The 23,463-nt window shown below is 44.1% G+C and overlaps 1 protein-coding gene across 5 annotated transcripts in view; it reads right to left on the bottom strand.

Annotated features, from left to right (window-relative positions):
- Window positions 1-23,463, bottom strand: part of LOC117295043 (BTB/POZ domain-containing protein KCTD9-like) — a 77,273-nt gene that overhangs the window by 11,414 nt on the left and 42,396 nt on the right. For 4 of the 5 annotated variants that reach the window (XR_004519620.1, XM_033777613.1, XM_033777615.1 and 1 more), the window contains 4 exons: window positions 9,337-9,395; window positions 8,051-8,352; window positions 4,787-4,936; window positions 880-985 (listed from right to left, as the gene is read on the bottom strand). Coding sequence is in view for 4 of the 5 variants with exons in the window: in XM_033777613.1 (XP_033633504.1) it covers window positions 880-985; window positions 4,787-4,936; window positions 8,051-8,352; window positions 9,337-9,395 (617 nt within the window). In the remaining variant the exon portion in view is untranslated. The remainder of the gene's footprint in view (window positions 1-879; window positions 986-4,786; window positions 4,937-8,050; window positions 8,353-9,336; window positions 9,396-23,463) is intronic. The other variant, XM_033777614.1, reaches the window with a different exon arrangement.

The following is a 23,463-nucleotide window of genomic DNA, read 5'->3' as shown; positions in this document are numbered from 1 at the left end:
GGAACATAATACAGGGTGAGTCTCTCCTCCTACGGCTTCATATAATTACAATTATATGTCAGGTAAGTACCTTAACATAATTGGAAATTTGTGTTCATACATTTGTCCGGTGCAAGGATCTTTTCATAAATGCCTTCCGTCAAAATCGTTAACGCAAATTTCCCAACTTCCTTCCATGAAATTACTGCCCTTTTACTCAGTATTATTTCAAGCTTGTTTTTAGATATCAATATAAACCACAAGGGAAACTGACTGGGTAAATTTTGAAATGATTTTTGGGGTTGAACAAAGAGTTGACTAGAGTGGGATTCGAACCAACGACCTCCGGATTAACGTGCCGGCGCTCTACCAACTGAGCTATCTAGCCCTATATTGGCGGTGTCCCTATTTTGTCAATATCTTTGTTCCCTGGCTACATGGCAGTTGGTTCTATGGCTTCTGACTGGCACCCCCGAACAAAGATATTGACAAAATAGGGACACCGCCAATATAGGGCTAGATAGCTCAGTTGGTAGAGGTCGTTGGTTCGAATCCCACTTTAGTCAATTCTTTGTTCAACCCCAAAAAGCTTGTTTTTACACAGGTTTTGAAAAAGGCGCATAGTTTCCATTTTTTTCTTATCATGTTCTTGCCATCAGTCATTGACGTTGCATCTACATGTATGCCGACCAATGTTAAAATTATTAAATTTATCTGGCTATACGATTAAGGTATAATTTTGAAAAAAACAATTTGAACGATTAGGCACTGCGGACTTTAAAAAACAGGTGTGAGTGCTGCATACACAGTGAATACACAGCGAGTATGAAGCGAATTTAAGTGTCATTGAGGCAAACTACAACTTCAAAGAATTTTTTTTAAATAATGGCCAAAACATACCTTCCATGTTTGCTTTCCTCCCTAGAGGATCTTCAAAATTGCATCCAACTAAAGAAGCACCTTCACAATTTGCAAGGACCATCCTGACGCCTTGCAAATTGGCACCCTATACCAAAGTTATAAATGATGTTAGGTTTCAAAGTCATTCAATCATCCACCTTGCTTGAAACTGTAATACATGAAGGCAACCATAATCATTTGCCCTTCAGTATAATACATGTAAATGCATTATGTCAGGTAAAGAAATAACATAATGACAGTTGTCAAATAGTTATACATTAATTCATGTAAAGTTTAGCATAGTTTCTTTACTGAACTAGAACAGCGAAGCTGCCATGGCGAGCTGCCGATCGCCAGATAGAACCACTGACTGACAGAAAAACCAATCATTTGATCAACTGATAGTCAAAGGGGTGAAGACATTGACAAGTATGAAGTCATGACCATTTAAGGTTTCATTACTTTAGCGCATTCAACTGGAACCAGTGATAATCTCTTTAAATTTCATCTTTTCTTATTATCTACATGTAAGCAGCAACATTATTTGATTTATGTTTTAAAGCAATCGCACAACATCGGTAAACAGTGTTGTCCAAAGGCCCACACTTTGTGTATCACAACTTATATTTAAAATAACAAACCTGTGAAAATTTAGGCTCAATCGGTCATCGGAGTCGGGAGAACATTACAGGAAAACCCACCCTTGTTTCCGCACATTTCGCCGTCATGACATGTGTTTTAAAAAAAAATCTGTTTTCTCGATATCGAGAATTGATAATTGTTTTAATGTTTTCTCAAAAAGTGAAGCATTTTATGGAATAATATTTCAAGGGAAGTCTTTCACCATTACCTTCTGTAAACCCTGTAAGTTATTTGTTAATCTGTGAACTTATAACTTTTGTTCTGTTAGAAAGTGTCCAATGGCTTTAAATCGGTGCATCGTTGCAATAAGGAGTTATGACCATTTAGGGTTTCCATTGTTCAAGCTTCAAGCTCTTTCAACCACATCAAGTGATAAACTCTTTATTTTATCAGAACATTGTTGCAATAAGGAGCTATGACCATTAAATGTTATCATTGTTTTAGCTCATTTGACTGGAACCAGTGATCACCTCTTTGAGTTTTATATTTTCATATGAGTTTACCTTATTTTTAAGTCGGTGCATTATTCCTATAAGGAGTTAAGACCATTTAAAGGCAGTGGACACTATTGGTAATTTCTCAAAATAATTATCAGCTTAAAACCTCACTTGGTAACGAGTAATGTGGAGAGGTTGATAGTATAAAACATTGTGAGAAACGGCTCCCTCTGAAGTGATGTAGTTTTTGAGAAAGAGGTAATTTTCCACGAATTTGATTTCAAGACCTCAAGTTTAGAATTTGAGGTCTCGAAATCAAGCATCTGAAAGCACACAACTTCGTGTGACAAGGGTGTTTTTTTCTTTCATAGTTATCTCACAACTTCGACGACCGCTTGAGCTCAAGTTTTCACAGGTTTGTTATTTTATGCATATGTTGAGATACACCAAGTCTTTGACAATTACCAATAGTGTCCCGTGTTTCATTGTTTTAGCTCATTCAACTGGAACCAGTGATTAACTCTTTTCAGCCTGTTATTCCCAAAAGATTAACTTCTCATCCAAGGCCGGAAGATGCTCTGTACTACTGGTATCCGACAACATTAACAATCTTTGGCTTATGTTGGTCAACAAAAAGGGAATATAAGGACGAAATTTGTGAATAATGTCTAATGACGTTGAACGAAAATTTGGTACATGTTGTTGTAGATGTATCGTGTCTGACATTTCCGATATCATGCTGAAATTTTAACAAAATAAAGTTGTTAAAATACAAATTGAAAGGACATGCAGTTGGACAATGTACTATTTATCCTCAAAAGTCAACAAATGCTATCTCTATTTTGATTTGACGCAAACTTATAACATTTAACAACAAAAAAGTGATACAAGGACAAGATAAAAAAATAAAAAAATGTATTTCACATGATGAGGGCGCACTAAAGCACCTGTGGTCTGGTGGTAGAGCTGTTGTGCCCGTCCAAGCCAAGTTACAAGCACTTTAGCATGGCGTCTTTAAATAATGTTATGCATGCAAAGTTATTAACGCGTCAGAGAGATATGACTTGTAGTAGCGCCAAGGTAATTACAAATTAATTCTACAAGCTTGTTAACATTATTACAGTTCGTCACGGGCGGTAAAAAACACTCCACATAAGCGAAGCCCTTGACACGCTGTCCACATGATAATATTGTTGATATTATTAAGAAGTTTAAGAAACAAACTCCATAACTCAACTGTTTTTCGCGGTATTATAAGCTGTTGCAAATTGCTGACCAGTCAAGAGGACCCTTTGTTCGGTGCATTGAGGTTGTTTGTATATTGTATTTTTTGTACTTTGATAAAGGGTCAAATAAAAAGTAACAATGACGATAATAGTATTAATGTCTTCACAACTAATTGGTGATGTCGGCTTCCCGTTGCCTACCTGAAACAATCTGTACCACCGGCAGATAAACAAATACATACCCAGAAGACAAGATGGGTTTTATCATTTAACCAGTCCCAAAACAACAATTTTAGAGGCTTCTAACTTTCCCCATTTTACATGTGCCCCATGATTTATAATATTGACCTCAAAACATTGACCCAGAAACTTTGGACAATCAATAAATTTGCTGCAAATAAATAATGCACATACCAATCACGCAATCACAGCATGCGCATGCAGTCGAACAAGTATGATAGATATGAGTACCAAGAAGTAAAGATGAATACAAATAAGGAGTTAGCGAAGTGGGCCTTTTTGCTACATAACAATGACAGTTCTTCCAATACCTGTCAACGCACCAACGAATCTGGGTAAGAATTACCAACGCAAAGCAACACACCTCACCATCATCAACAATTGGAAACGCCTACAACGCGTTGATACGGCGCCCAACATTACTGATAAGCCATTCTGGATATCATAATAAATATCATTTGCATTGGTACCAATGTAAATTTCTAAATCACTCCATATTCTAAATCATTATTTTTTAAAGTTTTTTTAACAGTGTTAGGCCCACATTTTACATTTTGGGCACATTACCGCGCAGCCCATTGTTTATTACCCTGTTAAAGACACTGGACACTGTTGGTTATTGTCACAGACCAGTCTTCTCACTTGGTGTATCTCAACAAATATGCATAAAGTAACAAACCTGTGAAAATTTGAGCTCAATCGGTCGTCGAAGTTGCGAGATAATAATGAAGAAAAAAACCCACCCTTGTCACACGAAGTTGTGTGCTTTCAGATGCTTGATTTCGATACCTCAAAATCTAATTCTGAGGCTTCGAAATTAAATTTGCGAAAAATTACTTCTTTCTCGAAAACTACGTTAATTCAGAGGGGGCCGTTTCTCACAATGTTTTATACTGGTATCAACAGCTCTCCATTATTTGTTACCAAGTAAGGTTTTAGGCTAATAGTTATTTTGAGTAATTACAAAAAGTGTCTACTGCCTTGACTCCAGGGCTCTAGCAAACTTTACAATACAGTAGTTCTAGTGTAATATGACAAAACATTTATTTTGGCCCATGGCATTACCATTGCATACACATATGGCTCTCATGGAAAAGAACACTGCATTGGAGGATGCTGTATGAATGTATTTTATATGCACAAATATTAGTTGTAATTTTTTATAAATTTTGAATTCTAACTATGCACTGTATAGTAAGTTATGTAACCTATGTACATGTACATTATCCTTCTTAATGGTTATTAGGGGAGAGTCGAGGTGGACTCACATTAGCTTTAGTCAAGGTAACTGCAACATGCATAAATTACAGCATTTACATGCATGGTAAGCAGAAATAGCTCCACAACTAGCTAGGAACTTACATTCATCTTTGCTCTTGTCATGTTAGTTCGCTCCAGACAGCAGAAAGACATGTTAGCACCAGAAAGATCAGCCTCACTTAGATTAGCAAGTTTGAGATTGATGTATCTCAGATCCAGCTTGGAGAGATCAGCACCCTCAAAATTCATTCCCTTTAACAAAACAAATATCATATCTGTTGAATTATGTTTTATTTAAACTAAAAGTTTAAAATGTATGAATTTAAAAAACACGTATCTTAAAAGAGAATGCATTTATATCATAAAATATTACAAGTAAGAATGTGGTGTGTTTGACAAAAACAAATGCCCCGCTGAGATTAATCTCATTCTTGAATAAGCTTGGATAACATTTCTGTTAGCCATAATGACCTTGCCATTTATCCTGGGGGGGGGGGGCTTCCAAAAATAGGCTTTTGGGGAATCCTAAAACCAGTTCACAAACTAAGTTTGGGGTTGATATGCTGAGTTCTCGCTCGGACAACATTTCTTTTGTTTAAAACATAAAACAATTAATATTTCCCTGAGGAGGTCCAAAACCAATAGACTTCCTAGACCAGTCCACAAACCAAGTTTGGAGTTGATACACAAAGTCCTTCTTGAGTTATCACTCAGACAATACTTATTTGCACACACGCAAACACATTACCACACACACAGAAGGCAAACACTCTATACCCCTTCCGCCGGCGGGGCATAACAAAAGTGGTAAACCTTGATGGGAAGGGATGATTTTAAGTTCTACTTAGTTTTTTAAATTGTTTTCAGGGGAGGGGGAGTTTACAGGTGCTCAGGCACTTCGCCCATACCACCTCTTTTTTGTCCCCCTTTTTTGTTTTAGGTGTTTGAGCACTCTGCCCAAAACAATGCATTTATCTTTGTGTTTATAGGTGTTTGGAGCAATGCTCGGAACACCAAAGCAGGCTTCCAACACCTAAAAAAGGGAGGGGGAATCAAACCGAACAAAAACAAGAGGTGTTCCAGGCAAGTTGCCCTAACACCTCAAAAGACATATCTCTTGAACTGCATATGTACATGTATTTGCTGTTTGCTCTTCCACTGATGAAATGAAGAAGGACGGGTGTAAGATAAACCATCTGCTTTTTATAGACGATTTAAGTTGTTTGCAAAGAACGAGGCGGAGATCGACTCTTTGGTGCAGACCGTCAGGATTTTCAGCTATGACCTCAGGATGCAATTTGCATGGCCTTGAGAAATGTGCTTTAATGACAATGAAGAGGGGAAAGAGGGTACATTCCGATGGCATCGCTCTGCCAGATGGTGCACAGATGAGGGCTTTGGATGAAGAGGAGAGTTACTGGTATCTTGGTATCTTATTATATTAGGAGGACTGAGGAGAACTTGTTGAAAGTAGCGCAGAAATACATTCAGTGAAGTTGGGCCAAAGGAGTACAAGAGGGAAAGGAAAGAAAAAAGACACCAAGATTGGCAAAACAAAATACTTTGTGGTTGATTCTTAAGGTGTACTACATGTAAAGAAGTTAAAACTCAGAAAAACGTAGCTACTTAAAAACCATTGTAAAAAAAAACGAACTGCAGTAGGGACAAAGGAGTTGTTTAAGCTTTGTGTCCTAATGGACCGTTCCGGCTTTCCACTAAGCTCCGCCCACCGCACACTTGAGCAAGACGCGTGTACGAACACTCCCAATGACATTCTGCACGAATCTGCTGCGCGTGCCAAATATACCAACACGCATGACCGAGTTTGTCAGACCACAATCATTGCTGTGGTTGGTCAAATGGGTGAACGCGCACAGTTGATAGGCTGGATCGGTCCATTCTATGCGGCAAAAGGCGATCCTCCCACCGACCACTTAATAAAACCTTTCTGGGGGAAAGGTGTGCCTCAGTTCTCCCTACCAGTCAATCCTAAACTTTTGATGCCCAACTTAAATGTTGTATATATGTAAGAATTTAAGGAATATAATTGCTGTTCCCCATTTGTGCATTTTGTTAAATCAGATGTTGGTCCTTTCTGGGGCAACATATCACAGGCTTTTTCCAATTTCCAGCAAATGGCATCTTATCTAATCACAATTTTCATTCACACATTCCATAGTTATTCTTCTATTGATGTTATCAGGAATATATGCAGGGAGGAGGGGGTGGCATGGGGCACCCCCCCCCTCCCAAATATACGCACACGCATGACCGAGTTTGTCCGACCACAATCATTGCTGTGGTTGGTCAAATGGGTGAACGCGCACAGTTTGATTGATAGGCCGGATCGGTCCATTCTATGACAACCCAAAATCTGATGCAGCATGTTGATTTTGATACACGTACATTTGTACACATGTTTCAAAGTGCATACTTGAACATTGTGAGACAATATTGACAAAGAGACAGCTGTTAAATAAGGAGTGAATGCCCGGTGGCTGAATGCTTGAGTGATGCCATGCCAACGAAAAAGGCAAGTTCTGTGGGAGGGGGGGGGGTGTTTGAGAGCAATTTTACCTTTTCAGTGATATTGCATAAAGCCAAAAAAGAACCCCAATCATGGCAATAGTTTAGAGGCAAAATTCCACTTTAAAAATCTTTAAAAATAATCTGAAATGTCTTAGACTCATTGGGCAGCATCTACTTTCTAAAAGTTTTCCTGGGACCTTAAATCAGGCCAAGACACCATGTCATATGAGCTTTGCACTCGCTGGTTCCTGTTGTGTGTACAAAAGCCCCACTTTGGTTCCTGTTGTGTTTACAAAAGCCCCACTTTGGTTCCTGTTGTGTTTACAAAAGCCCCACTTTGGTTCCTGTTGTGTTTACAAAAGCCCCACTTTGGTTCCTGTTGTATGTAGAAAAGCCCCACTTTGCTATAAATTCATCCTGGCTCAAGAACGCTATCTCTACGACACGGCACAAATGTGGCACATGATATGGACATTCTCTTGTCAAGAACTGTCAATCAGGCAATGACATAAAGATACTGTATTAAACTAAGTTCAATTTCATTCTTGAGTTATCTTTTGGAGAAAGGTAAAGGGGAAGAAGAAGAAAAAGTCAAGCAAAACATAAAAACGAACTTCACAAAAACAATAAGTGTTGGACTCATGCCTGAAACAAGTTCCCCCCAAAAACCTACAAAAAATGAACCTTTATATGTGAAGGTGTATGCAATGTTGCCAGACAACTAAAACAATCCAGAACAGTAACATCTGTAGGTATTTGCAATGTTGCAACACCTAATATTCTTACATCAAGAAATTAAAAAGACATTCAAAAGATGCTATTTTGGGAGTTTCTTACCTGACATCTCAGCTCACAGTTGGCTCCTCTTCCTTGCAGCATTAACACAAATTCTCGCCTTGTAATAGGAGTGTGGTCACCAGGTTTTTCATTTGACTTAATCATTTCTTCTAGTGGTTTATACAAAGAAGTAATACCAAAAAATATAGCTTCTTCCAAAACACCTGCCGGATTCAATCCATCATCGAGAATAAGCTGTCCATGTCGCAGATAGTTAAGTACAGGTTCAAAGTAGGACGAACTTCGGTCTATCAAGTAAGCACCAGAATGGTCCACTGAACTATGCCATGGGACATGCAAATCTAAAAATGACAGAGATAAACAAAAGTAATGAAAGTTTGACTCCAAAGATGTAGGGGGTATTTAACCAATAGTATCTGACACACATTCCTGCACCTCCACTAATGACCAACATTCATAACATAATCTCACACGTAATGGGCAGCCCACACAATAACTCAAACTCTTACAGTTCCTTTAATAAACATAATTTCCCTTAAGCTCTTCTTTTATTTCACAGAGATTTCTTGGAAAATTGCTTAAAATGTTTTTAGGGCAATATTTTCTTTGCGGTTCTCTTTTCAAATGTAACTGGTACTTCATTCATGGTCATCAGTTTTCTTGTTCTCCTGTCCTTGACATCTAGATCTTCCTTAGTCCACTCGACAATACTGCACTGTACCTCATCAAAGACACGGCCCATTGCCTTAATAATGTTCCCCCCATTCAGATTAGACTTCAAAGATTGATATTCGGAGACTAGCACATGACAGTCAAGAATGGAAAAAACCCATGTCCGTCTGCTGTGCAGCCAACTCATGATGATGATGATGAATGGTATATTCACATTTCTTGAAGTATTTGACATTCCAAAAGTCAGGCCACTGAGTAATTCAAACTTTGGCTAGAGGAACATCACAGAATTGGTAAGAAAAAAACTCGTCTAAGATCACAGATTTACATAAAACTTACACGGTCTACTGATGATGGTTGTAGAAAACATCCCTTGAAATATTTCTGTCTAAAATTTCTTGTTTTGAGCTTATCGCTCAGTGAGCTTTTTTTAATTACTGTAATGATTGTAGTATGACTGTAATGTCATGTAGAATGTGTTATCGGTTTTCACTATTTTTGCGTAAACCAGACAGCCGATTGATCTCAAACCTCTAAAGGTTTTTCAGTTTATGTATATGGTGGATTACATAAAGTGCTTACACTGCCAGCAACTGTTTTGTTGGCAATTCTGTAATATTCCTTAAGGATAACGATCACATGTTTGAACTTACTGTCATCTGCAAACATTCTAGCTAGCATGCTGTCAGGTTCACGCCCGATTAGTGTGCTCCTGTAAATTAACAAAACAGTTTGAAATTAAGCACCATCAAATTATGAAATGAATTAAAAATACTTGACTTACTAGCCAAACTACTGGTTTATACCACATGCAAATTGTAAAAGCAAGCACAAGTATTTGTCATCATGCCATCTCACCTGATTTGTTAACCATATTGCAGTGAAACACACTCAAAACCTTTGCATTGCAAATAATTATTTTAGGATGTACATGTACTGATGTGGTGATTGGTTAAGTAACAACAAACCAGTCAGGCATGACGGCAGGAGTGGCCAGCTCCAAAATTGAGGCCGTCAGTCTGAATCCTGAACCCAAGCTGAGAGTACCACCGTGTCATTTCTTCAGTGCAGGACTCATCTCGCCCCCTTGCACGCCAATACATTATTGGCGACGAGGATAAATCTTCAAGTTGTGCGCAACCAGCAACCATTTCAAGATATATAAAAAAGTATAAATTGGGTAGAAATAACTTTGAAATGGCAAATTGTCACCTATCTTTCCATAATATAAATTTAACATTTGAAACGTAGGCCGAGGCCACATGTTCAACTATTGCGGCCACTTCATCAATTTCTTTGGTAGTTTGCGTAGAAATTTCTGGCAAGGTTTTAAAATTTTCTATAAATTAACCAATTTCTAGTGACTTTCTGTTTACAAAGTGTTTTCCACCATCAGTGCTAGATATACTGTGATTAGTAGTATTCTTTCGATGATCTCGGCGCTAGTTGAATTTGTCGGCACTAACATCAAGACAATTTTTCACAGGGTATAATATTAATAATGCCATTCCCCAGCTTTGCTATTTTGTATTTGCATTGATACATGTATTAATTATGTTCTAAAGAATCTGCTATTCATAGCTTTGCTTTGCGAGGTGCCTTTATTTCATTGAAAAATCGCTCCAACTATCGAGTTCAATTTTTGCCATCACCAAAATATAAATAACTGTTATCTGGACAAACTGATGGGCGTCAATGCCAGCAGAAGGCGCTAACAGTTATAATGAGTTGGTTGAGCGCCGGCACGTTAATCCGGAGGTCGTTGATTCGAATCCCACTCTAGTCAATTTTGTTCAACCCCCACAATCCTTTTCAAAATTTACCCAGTCAGTTTCCCTTGTGGTTTATATTGATATCAGTTATAATTAAGTGACGGTCTAAATTTTTAGACTTTATAGCGGATTCTGTATATATTTTTTTTTGTCATTTAATATTCATCTACTGTGACCGTTGACTGGCAATATTTCAATAATGGCCATTAATATACACTCGGCATCTGTTAAGGAATTAACAACTTTACCAGGAATAGGGGTCAAGTTTGCCCAGATCATAGTTTCAAAAAGGGAAAAGTTGGGTTTATTAACAATAGAAAATTTTCATGATAACCCTGCCCTGCAAACCAAACTTAATGAACTTGCAGAAAAGGGGTTACTGATTTTAAAGTACACTGAGGTACCCCAAACCGACCCCAAGGCCGACCCAAATGCCCAACAGGCAGACATCAACTCTCACATGTCATTGGTTTGCTTACCAAACAGGTTGATATTATGGTTAAAGCAATGGAAGCAAACTCCTCAAAAATATCAAGTCTAGAGCTAAAAGTCAATCAAACCCTAGAAAAACAATTAAAGGAACAACCAATTTCAGCTAGCGGTGGGACAAAAGGATTCCAAAAAATACTGGGGATACAATGATAGACGCCACTCTAAAAGCTATCGGAGAAAAAGCTCCACCCTTGCCTGCTCACATTCTAAGTGAGATGCATTCCCAAGGTAATGGTGAAAAGAAACAACAGGCTAAAAATGAACATGGCCAGTACAATATCCCTGTGCCTCAAATCACTGAACAAAATGTAACCAAGTTGTCTCCATACAATGGTTCAACTGATTTTTACGCATTTGTTAAAAAATTTGAGATGATGGCAGAATGTTGTAAGTGGGATGAGGATACTAAACTAGAACAGCTAGTGGGGGTGCTTACCGGCAATGCGTTAGAGAGCTATGCTTGGCAAGAGCCTAAAATCAGGAGAAGTTTCAAGCTCAGTAGGGACCAACTACTTAAGATGTTTAAAAAAACTAAAGACCAGATAATAAGCAGGGCTGAACTGGCCTCAATCAGACAAAATAAAGAAGAAACCTTGGAAGAGTGTGAGGGAAACTGCTACTGGCGCCTACCCCACGGCAAACATGGAAGTGTTTGAAACTCTTGCAAGGGAATCAGTCTTAAAGGATTGTAATAATATCGAGCTGCGGAACTCGCCCTTTTCCGAGATCCACAGACACTCAATCAGGCAGTTCAGTACACCCAAACAGCCACCCACAATCATAAGCTACTCCGTCCGGCGCTTGCTGGATGGAGCTAAGACCTCCCCTGCTGAAAGTGTACAACAAATTCAAATTAGACAAACGGGCAAGGACATTGTTGATATCTTTGTGAACGTTTAACCTGTCTTAAAGAGACAGCCATTAACCCAACAATTGGTCCCCCTAGTGTTGTACAAAGCAGAACCGAGTCCCTGACTCACCGCTCACATAGTCCTCCGCCGAGGCGTAGTACGTCACCTTACCAGGGGCCATCACCGTCTGCATCCCCCACAAGGCAGCGGTGATACAAATGTAATGCGATAGGACACTTTGCCAGGGAATGTCCCCTTAACACTAATTCACGCCCTACCTCACCAATCCGTACCGTACAGCACACAAGCCGACTTTAAACCAATAGTGACTGATTGTGACGGCCAACAATCATTCAACTCAGAACTCACAGGACAAACAAAACTACCGATTTCAACACTGACCAAGCATAATTGGAAATACAATAAATTCAGTTGTCTCAAAACTCTGGTATTACAGTTTGGTAATCCCTATCAAAGTTCAAGGTTTAAGTACACAAGCTGTGGAGGATACTGCACCACAAGTGTCTATAATCAGCAAAGACTAATTTATAAGATTAATCATCCAAAAATGCCATCCGAACAGGTTTTACTTTGGGGGGCTGGAAAGGGCAGTAAAATAATTGCCAATAAGTTTTCAAATGTGTCCTTAATCATCGGCGATCAAACTTATCATTGGGACTTACTAGTAGCTCCTATTGAGGATTCGTTTCTATCGGGGCTTGATTTCCTTATTAAAGCCCATTCCGGGATCATCAACCTAATGGAAGATTGTCACAAAGCCGGGTTCTCCCAAATACCAAAAATCAAAACTAAAGAAAACTGTTCCTCCAAGCACACCACAAAGTTACAAATAAACACTGACTTTTGAATTAATGCGTTTTACGCTAACTTATTTATTTACAATTGAATATTTACACTTGGACCAATTTAACAAAGAAAAAAAAAGTACAAATAAATTATCAAATTACGATGTCGCAAATCAGTTCAACAATAATCTTTCAATGTCTGACGACTACTGCGTCCATAAATTACTCTTCTGGTGTCCACCGCCCACTGCCTACAATATAAGTTTGTTTCAAGTTTACATCACCAATCCTTCTCGTCCTTAGGCTCCGGGAGTCTCTCCTCTCAGCCGGGTGTTCCGGGTGTAGCGACGTGTCTCCCCACGCACCCACCTCCACGGTACCCTCTCAAGGCCGATGTATCGTAATCTCTACTCCATACTTGGAGCCCTGAAATATTACCCAAAATACTTATAAATAATACAGGTTCGGCTGAGTTACATTGTTTCACTTTACAAACAAAAATAATTCGGATCGGCCGCCCATCAAACAAACTTGCCAGCACTTTTATACTGAACATCAATTTACACTTGGGTTGCAATAATCGGCACTCTTACAAAGTTTCCCTTTCTCCAGTTTTTGTCTCAAAATCAGCCATACAAAATTCTTTATACAAAGGAAATAGTACAAAACTACCATAATTAAAATAACTTACAGTTTCCGCGAGATTACGTCTCTGTAAAACTGGCTCCCCTCAATACTGCAAAATAACAGGTTTTGTCTCAACTCTCTAATGCCAAACATTTCTTAGGCTAACGCCAAACATTTCTTAGGCTAACGCCAAACTGTGCTAACGCACTCCTCGAGATGCTGGACGGATCTGAACCCCCAAACATTCCAATGCCCGTAAGGTTCCCCTACAAAATCACCTCATTACTATGCAAGAAATAGCTGACAAAAGAAACCCCGTCGAAACTTTCATATACGGTCAATGAAGTTTACGTTTTGGCTACGTGTCATGTACTTAACTCCCCCCCCCCCCCACAGTAGTGTGGGTAGGGTCTACGAACGAATACTTACCTGTAGAGCAAATTACTACAATCGCATATTCCCTATGCGCCGCTAGGTAACACTAAGACTTTTTTTACAACAAATGCAACAGTGCCCTCCATCGCCCAGTGCACATCGGCACGAACGCCATGCGCAATCGCCCTCTTTCTCGGAAACTCATACGTACAAGTATACAAGAACCAAGTATAGTGGGGCAGGCGGGAGGGATGCTCTACAGGTAAGTATTCGTTCGTAGACCCTACCCACACTACTGTGGGGGGGGGGGGGGGAGTCTACGTCACTCTACTTACCTGTAGAGCAAATTACTACAATTGCATAGACTAGCACCGTTTTGGAAGGCGGTGGGTATACGCAGGACTATTGCACATCATACAATTATTATGGCGTCATGGCAACGAGGCGCGACCGGAAGGAGGTACCAGCTGTTGCAAGAATAAGAAACGCAAAATATGGGGGCCACATTGTCCGCTCACGACCCGGGGGGTGTCGTCCCCATAGGACAAGGAAAAAACATTATCAATGTTAAACAGTGGCACAAATATATGGCATACAGACAAGAACTCACCGAGGGTGAAGATTTGATGCGAAGAGGACTAGCGGGAGGATGACCCACGGGAGGCCGACTGCAACACCGCACGGCCTGCCTGGCCGTCAGTCTGGAGTACGTCCTTCAGGTAGCACTGTGAGAAGGTTGTAGAACTCTTCCAACAGGCTGCCTTGGTTATCTCCTCTATTGGTATACCTTTAAAAAATGCCCAAGAGGACGACACCCCGCGTTCGCGTGGGCGTGAACATTGCCCTCGGCCGCCGGCCACCCGCCCGGAACGGAGCATATGGCGGTAACAATCCAGCGAGCTATAGTATCGCGCGTTACCGGTTGATGAGGGGTTGTCGAGGCCAAGGATAGTTGGTGATGGCCAGAGCGGATAGGCTTGGTGCGGCTTATGTACCATTTAAGCGCCCGGACAGGGCACAAAAGCCTGTCAGCCGCAACCGCAGAGAAGGATTTTAAGTCCGGAACGAAAATGTCCGGAGGCTGAAAAGAATCAGACTGATTCTTCGTCAGAAAACCTGCGGAAGGAACCAGCCGGACACCACCGGGTTCCCAACGAATGTGACCCGGTGCCAATGTCAGGGCGTGGAGCTCGCTACGTCTGCGCGACGTAGCAGCCGCCAACAGAAAGGAAACCTTTATCGACAACTGCAGCAAAGGAGCGTTGCTGAGGGGTTCGAATGGGGGACCTGCTAGAGTGGAGAGAACACTCTGGAGGTCCCAAGACGGGACAAGTTTGCGTACCGGAGGCCGGGATACAAACATGCCCCTTGCCAGCTGACAGATCGCTCGATTGGAAGAAATCGAGGAGCCATCAGGAAAGCCCTCATGAATGGCTGCGATGGCCGACCGGTAATTTTTGACCGTGGCGGTCGCTAGCCCACTCTCGTACAGGTAGAGAAGAAAATCCCCTACGTCCCTCAGAGAAGCACTGGGGGGACGTATAGATCGCCGACTACACCATTTAAAGAAATGGCGTAGACCTTACGAGTGGAGGCACGCCTCGACTGGGCGGCAAGCTCTGCAGCCCGGCGTGAAAGGCCTGCTGTGCGGAGCAACTGGGTGATAACACCCAGCACGTCAGGTGGAGTTCCCTCGGGGCCGGATGAATCATCCCGGAACTGGGTTGATAAAGGAGATCCGGACGTTGAGGCAGGACCACCGGGCGGTGGACCAGGAGCCTCACGAGTCGAGGGAACCACGGCTGACGCGGCCAGAACGGGGCTATGAGGAGCACCCGGCAGTGGGCGGTCTCTATCTTGGTCAACACCCGGGGGATGAGTGAGAATGGCGGAAAGGCGTAAGCCAGGAGGCCCTCCCACGGAATCGACAGGGCGTCGATCTGCCATGCGTTGGGGTCTGGAACCCTTGAGCAATACGTTGGCAGCTGATTGTTTGCCCGTGAGGCAAACAAGTCTACGTGGGGTCGATCGTTCAGCCGGAAGAGGGTCTGTGCCACCTGAGGGAGCAAGGACCACTCTGTCGGGGCAATCCAGCCCCTGGAGAGGGCATCGGCTGTCACATTCTCTTCCCCCGGGATGTGGATTGCCGACAGAGCAACGCCCTGGCGGATGCACCAGTGGAGGAGCTCCCAAGTCAGGGCGCACAACTGCGCCGACCGGGTGCCTCCCTGGCGGTTGACATAAGCCACGACCGTGGTATTGTCGCACCGCACGAGCACCGCGCGTCCCGACACGCAGTCTGAAAATGCCGAAGGGCATTGAAGACCGCCATCAACTCTAGGACATTGATGTGGGACGAGCGGTGTTCCGGGCCCCACTGTCCCGCGATCTGGCGCGGGTGGAGGGTCGCCCCCCAGCCCTGCTGAGACGCATCGGTGACAATGGTCACCGAAGGCTGAGGGGGGCGGAACACGCGCCCCTGAGTGAGATGGGCCTCGTCCAGCCACCACCGCAAGTGCGGGATCAGCCAGGGCGTAGTGGGTACCGGCAGGTGGATAGGGTGGTGTCGAGGGCGGTAAAAAGACAGCAGATGGAGCTGAATTGGCCGCATCCGGAGTCGACAAAAATCCACCAAGTCCACCATGCTGGCCATAAGGCCAAGGAGCCTGAGCCAAGCCCTTGCCGGAGCCACAGCCGCTGGGAGAAAGAGGGACACGCACCGAAGAAGATTCAGTACGCGGTCCTCCGTAGGGCGGGCTAGTCCCCTCGGTGGGCGGAGATCGAGAGCCGCTCCGAGGAAGGTAGGGGTCTGCGAGGGTATCGGGTGCGACTTTTCGGTGTTCACTAGGAACCCGAGATCGGAAGTGAGGCGCCAGGTGAGCCTGAGTGCCGCATCCGTCGCCGCCTGCGATGGCCCCACTACCAGCCAGTCGTCGAGGTACATGAATATCATGACCCCGCACCTCCGTAGAGCAGCCCCAATTGTCTTCACTACCCGGGTGAACACCCGGGGCGAAGTGGACAACCCGAAGGGCAGGGTCGCAAACTCGTACATGACGCTGTTGTACATAAAGCGTAGGAATTTGCGATCCTCGGGCCTGATGGGCACGTGGAGGTACGCGTCCCTCAGGTCCAAGCTCGCCCCCCAGGCGGGTGTGACGATAGATTCGAGAATGGTTCGCAGCGTCTCCATACGGAAGCGCTGCGGGCGTATGAATCTGTTGAGGGGTTTCAGGTTTAAGATGGGGCGCCACTCGCCCACCTCCTTCTTGGGAACCAGGAAGAAGGTGGACATGAAACCCGTCCGCGCCCCTTGCATGGGAGCGGCGTAAATTGCTCGTTTCTGGAGGAGGGAGGAAATCTCCCCCTCGAGAGCCAACCGCTTTCCCATGTCGGACGGAATCGGCGTGGGCAGAATTATCATGTCCGACGGGGGGGTCCCCGTGAACTCGAGCGCGTAGCCGTACTCGAGCGTCTCGAGGACCCACCGGTCAGAGACAACCTGTCCCCAGGACCCCAGAAATTTCTGAAGGCGGCCCCCCACGGGTCCGTCGGTGGGAGGCCGCCTTGAGGCAAGCGAGTCACTTGCGCCATGCCCCCGGGAATCGGGGGTTTGGCGCGTGAAAACCCCGCCCCGATACAGGGCGCTGGTGTCCCATCTGGGTCGGCGCGGCTCGGACACTAGATTGAGTGTCAGCCCTGCCGCGAAACCCACCCTGGGCGGTCCGCTGAGGTTGACGCCGTGGGATGGTATAGGAGGCTTGCTTCTTCGCCTTGGCCTTGGGCGCAGCCGGTTTTTTTAAATTAATCTTATCTGCCGCCTTGATGCGCTTGGCCTCAGCTTCCATGGATTCTTGGAACTGGCCCGCAAAAAGGTCGGGACCTGTGAGCAGCGAGGCGTCAAGACGCTTGCGCGCTCCCACTGAAGGAAGGAACAGTGCGTCCAACACGTTCGCCAACACTGGTCCAGGATGGTCCTCAAGCCATCATCAAGGCAGTGCAGGGCAGCGACCACGAGATCGGCGGGAACCGCCGAGTCGCCGTCAGCGCCCAAGGCCAAATACTCGGAAAGGAGTAACAAGAAAGAAGTGGACCGCATCCCAAAACGGGAGGCTGAGACCAAGTTCTTAGCCACTTCCTCCAATTTCCCACGGGCCTTATCGGCGAAGGGACGTTTGGAGGAAGTAGCCCCCCGGTCGGCAGTGAGTTTATCCGATGCCGAATCTGGGAGAACAGGCGTTGCAAAATGCTTATCGAAATCCCCTTGGGGAAAACGATAGTAAGCTTCAGTGCGTGAAGCATGCGCCCGCCATTTCCCTGCCTGCATAACTGCATCCATACGATCCGTGCAAACACAATCCAGGGGCAGAGTCGGAAATGTATTCTGGGCCGATGGAGCTGGACCCGACCTCTTCTTGAAAGACTGTCATTCAGAAGGAGGGGGGTCGGCCACGGCCGGCAGGTTCAGCGCTCGGATCATGTCCCGCTGAACGAGCCGCAACTCAGTCTCACGAATTGACAACCGCTGCATAGCGGACAACTCGACCTTTTCCGGGGACGAGTCGTCCCCAGGGGGACGACTCGTCCCGGGCGAGTGCCCAGTACTATCATCATGGCCCATAGCTGAACCCGAATCAGAAAATTCTGACGCCGGGTGCAAACTGATCCCCGACAGGGATGTTACAGTCCTGGCGGACACAGGTGGCCCCACAGGGGCCAGGGATACCGCTGGGACACGAGTCTGTGTCGGCACTGGTACCGAGCGGTGGCACGGCGGAGACGCCGGGGCCCTACTCACGGTATGAGGGATACCGCTACCCGAGGCCACCCACTGGTGGTCGAACGGGACCGGTGCGTCGACCCGGGCCGGAAAACCCGGCGGGGCTGACACGCCATGAAGGGCCGACAAAACGGGCGGAGCCACTGGGCCATGGCCCTGCTCCAACCTGCCAGCCAGGGTGGCGGTCAACGCTTGAAAAGCCTCCATTGCCCCTGCGGGATTCCCGGGAGGAATCACTGGAGCTCGAAGAGCGCCGTGATCTATTCCCCTTTTTGGCCTTTTTTCCTCGACGGGAAGAGAGGGCTGGGGTAACCTCCGATGTCCCTTCGGACACGGGTTGCGTCACGGGGATCCCAGAACAACGGGTAAAACCCGAGGATGAGGATGGACCCACCGAGCGCGTGATACCAGGGGAACCCCAGTTCGCCGGCTCGGCATGAGCAATCTGCCGACCGACCGCCAGCGCGCCCAGCCCGATGGCATGAGCAGCCGGGTTACGGTCGGCAAACTCAACCCCGTCCCCCACCACGGCCACCGAGGGAGATTCGGTGGGGCTGGATGGGGAATGGCGCACTGAGACACGCAGAGGGGGGACCCCCTCCGTCCGCAGTAGGCCAGTGGGTGGCTTAGCGGCAGGCGTGGAAGACCCCGGAACGGGGTTTCCTTTGCCTGCCTTATTCTTCTTGGTAACGGCCCGGGTAGCAGGATTTTTAGTTTTCTTGCTTGTACCCCGGGCGTTTACCCTTAGACAGGCTGGACCCTTGTACGCTGACCGACGAGGGGGAACGGGAAATGTTACCCCCGAAGTCAACTGGGTCCACGACCGACGCAGTACGCAGGGGCTGCGAAGGTTGGGAGGACTGTGCCGACGACGGACCGTCAACGGCATAGCCCCCCGAGGAGTCGAGCTGTCCCGGGGAAAGGGAAGTATCCCCGGTAGCGACAGCACGACCCCTCCCTGTCTTTCTAGAACTCATTTTATATCAAAGAAAATAAATAAAGACGACACACTACACTCTACAAAACACGTCTTTATCAAATACAATAATAATACACAGCTTATCTCTCAAAAGAGACTCGTTCAACGGAAAAGTAATAATTTTTAGCGGAGCCAAGAGAGAAAGAGGGCGATTGCGCATGGCGTTCGCGCCGGTGTGCACTGGGCGATGGAGGGCGCTGTTGCACTTGTTGTAAAAAAGTCTTAGTGTTACCTAGCGGCGCATAGGGAATATGCGATTGTAGTAATTTGCTCTACAGGTAAGTAGAGTGACGTAGACCAAATAATACCATAAAATACAGAGCCCTCTTCTAACAAAGATACATTAAACCTTAACAGTCAACAAATTTTCGCACAGATGAGAAAAAATAAAAATGAAAAGTATTCTGTACATAGAGTGTTACTGTCAAGGAAAGTGGTTGTCCCTCCAAACACAGAGCTTAGTGCCCGGGCCCAATTTTCCAACCCATCGACAAAACAAATTCTAATCCAAGGCCCAGAAATGTGCCATAAAGGGATTTTAATACCTTATGCGTTGGTTTCCATGGAAACCGATTCTCGTAACTTAGCTACATGTAATATATGCATTCGTAATGATAGTAATAGGTATGTACATCTAAGGAAGGGTCACGTGGTTGGAAGGGCAGAAGAAATTGACTGTGTAATGCCAAATTGTAAACCTAATCTTGATACAGATAGCTCCCATTGTGCTCATGGGGAAGTCTGGTGCTCGCCGGGCGTCCCCGCCACAGTAGTAGATCCGAGTGAAAGTGGTGGTATTCTTAACAACCAAAGTGATTGTCCCTGCAGGGAAGTCCGGTGCCGTCCGGGCGATCCTCAGTTAGAACTGGCTGTAGAGCAAGTTATTCAAATTCCATTACATGCTTCGGAATTATGAAACAAATCCCGTGAACATTTAACTTCTCACCAGTCGGATCATTTAGCTTGTGTCCTTACTGAATACATCAATGTTTTTTCGGAAAATGTTACTGATTTGGGACGGTTTTCGGCAATCAAACATTCCATCAACACAGGGGATGCAAACCCTATCAAACAAAAGATGCGTAGAACACCTTTAGGGTTTGAGGCTGAAGAAAAGGTGCATTTAAATTCTTTACTTAAGTCAGGTGTGATACGGCCATCGGCTTCGGCATGGGCGTCACCCCCAGTGTTGATAAGAAAGAAAGACGGCAAGGTCCGTTTTTGCATAGATTAAAAGGCCCTAAATAATGTCACGATCAAGGATGCGTTCCCGCTTCCAAATATTGAAGAATGTCTAGATGTGTTAGAAGGGACGGCATTTTTTAATACTCTAGATATGAGCAGTGGGTATTATCAAATTGAAATGCCCAAAAAGACAAGCACAAAACTGCTTTATCACCAGGTATTGGTTGTTTTTAAAAGTATCAAAGAATGCCATTCGGTCTATGCAATGCCCCGGCCAATTAAGGTGTATCAACAGTAGGAAAGCAGGAGGGCCTGATGGTATTCCAGCGAGGATAATTCAAGAATTTGCTTGTGAACTCGGCAAGCCTTTGACTGACATCCTCAATTCTTCTTATCAACAAGGTACCGTCCCCAGTCAATGGAAGCAAGCTATTGTTGTTCCTCTCCCTAAGACTAAGAAGCCGATTTGGCATCAACTGCGCCCTGTGTCACTTACTGATCATTTTGCTAAGGTAGCTGAAACATTTGTATCAAACTGGATCCTGTCAGACATTGGGGATCAATTGGATCCCAACCAGTTTTGAAACCGCAAAGGAACTTCTACATCTCACTATCTAATCAAGTTAATGGATACCCTGTATGCACATGCAGATTCTCGGAACAGTACCAGCAATGTAGTAGTAACTGATTTTAGTCAAGCTTTTGACTTAATTGTACACAACATAATCATTAATAAATTACTTCAACTATGTGTGAGACCTTCAGTGATGCCATGGGTATGCAGTTTCCTGGATAAAAGATCCCATTGTGTCCGCTACAAAAACATACTCTCAGATTCCAGAGATTTACAGGGAGGAGTTCCTCAAGGAACTAAACTTGGGCCTATTTGTTTCCTTGCACAAATTAATGATGCACTCCAAGAGTCACAACAAGGAATATCCATTTTGAAATATGTAGATGATGTGTCAATAGTCGAGAATGGCTTTGCTAATGAGGATGGCAATTTGCAATCTACACTGGATAATTTTAGTGATTGGTCGTTATGCAACAACATGAAACTCAATCCAGACAAATGTAAAGTAATGAATGTATGTTTCATGAAGAGTCCTACAACACCGCCTCCTCGGGAGATATGTTCACAGCAGTTGCAGAAGGTTGATTGTATTAAAGTGTATTAGGTGTTCAAATAAGTCATGATCTGAAATGGCATAAACATGAGTCCGAACTGGTTAATAAAGCAAACAGTAAACTGTACATGTTAAAGATGTAAAAGAAATTTAATCTGTCCACTGCTGACCTTTTGACAATTTATAAGGGGTATGTGAGGTCTCTGTTGGAGTACGCCATTCCAGTATGGAACACTGGTTTAACTGTAAAACAGGTAGATGTCTTAGAAAGAGTTCAGAAGCGTACACTTAGAATTATTCTTGGGGCTGCAAACTCAACGTAACAAGAAGCCCTGGTGGTGACAAACATTCGCACCCTTCAACAGCGTAGAGCGGACATTTGCTTGAAGTTTGCTACTCAACTAGGGAAGTCTGACAGATTCAATGATTGGCTGCCCAAACAACAAAGAGATCAGGTGCAATATAACTTAAGAGACAGCCATAAAATCTCTAGAATAAGGTGCAAAACAAACCGGTACAAAAACAGTGCTATCCCATACTTAATTGGCCTAATTAAACGATAGTTAGTTCTTGTTTACATGTAAATATATGCTGTTTTCAGCTTTTGCTTAGTTTTTTTTTTTTTTTTTCCTTGTAGGGTTTTCCACCTGTATTGTTAATTGTTTTTTTTGCCTGTTGTCTGTATAGTTTGTCTAATTTTTTAAATTGATCATTCCTTTTTTGTTCAATGCTTTACAGGGTTTTGGTATAGTTTGTGTAGTCCTTAATGTTTTAATATGTTTTGATTTTCAAATGTTATTTTAATTTCTTGCCTGTCTGTAGAGTTCTACGGTATTTTAATGTTTTTTGGTTGTTCTTGTGTGTTGTTGCGGTCGGTTAAACATTTCATTTTAAATATATAGATGGATTGCGATGCGCGTCGTTAGCCGCTATCGTTGATGTAACAATGGATTTCAAAGTGTGTCCGTGCTACGCACAACCCTGAGCCATTAATGGCTTTTTCACGCGTTTCACATTCATCAGGGATGGCGGCCGATGACGCATGTTGCAATTTGTCTTTTGTGCATTCCCTAATGTTTATTTTAAAAATATTTTACTGTATAACATGTATATATTGACGCAATGTAGCCATTGGCTACAAGTTCAATTTTAATAAACCATCAATAATAATAATAATAATATATTGTCGTTCCCATGACAACAGCGAAGTTAATAAGGAAGGTGGTGAGAATCGGAGTGACGAGGAACCAAGAGAGAATGAACCAGAACGTGAAACACAACCAAAAAAGAAAGAGAAGCCAGGCCAGGGCTTTTGGGACGATTATGTCAAGACACAGAAAGACAACAGAAAGCGTAAAATGTCAGAGGAAGAGCAAGAAGAAGAAACTTCTACCGGGAAAAGGTTAGTGAGAGACGATGCTCAACCAGAGGCGGCGGGCGAAACGAAAATCAACCAAGAAGACGAAGGACAAAAGTCAGAACAAGATGAAGAAACAGAAACAGATATGGAAGATGCACCAAATCAAGTAAACACTCCCGACCCAGAAGGTGAATTCGTCCCGTACAAGTACAGCGATTCAGGAAACGACGTACATCGTGGGAAAGGAAAGCACCTGACGAGGATAGCTCAACCGAATGGCCCAGTCTACCTCGGCCGTCGAATCAACGTAAGTTCAACCAATCACGACGACAGAACAGTCAAACCGAACATTCGAGCAAAAAACGCCAATCAACCCAGTCCGACCCATCTACCCAGCCACGACGAGATCGCTCGCCCATCAGACAA

Source organism: Asterias rubens, chromosome 9, assembly GCF_902459465.1.
Source record: "Asterias rubens chromosome 9, eAstRub1.3, whole genome shotgun sequence".
Lineage (NCBI taxonomy): Eukaryota > Metazoa > Echinodermata > Asteroidea > Forcipulatida > Asteriidae > Asterias > Asterias rubens.
The sequence above is the reverse complement of the archived record's forward strand: the minus strand, read 5'-3'. Positions and strand labels throughout refer to the sequence as shown.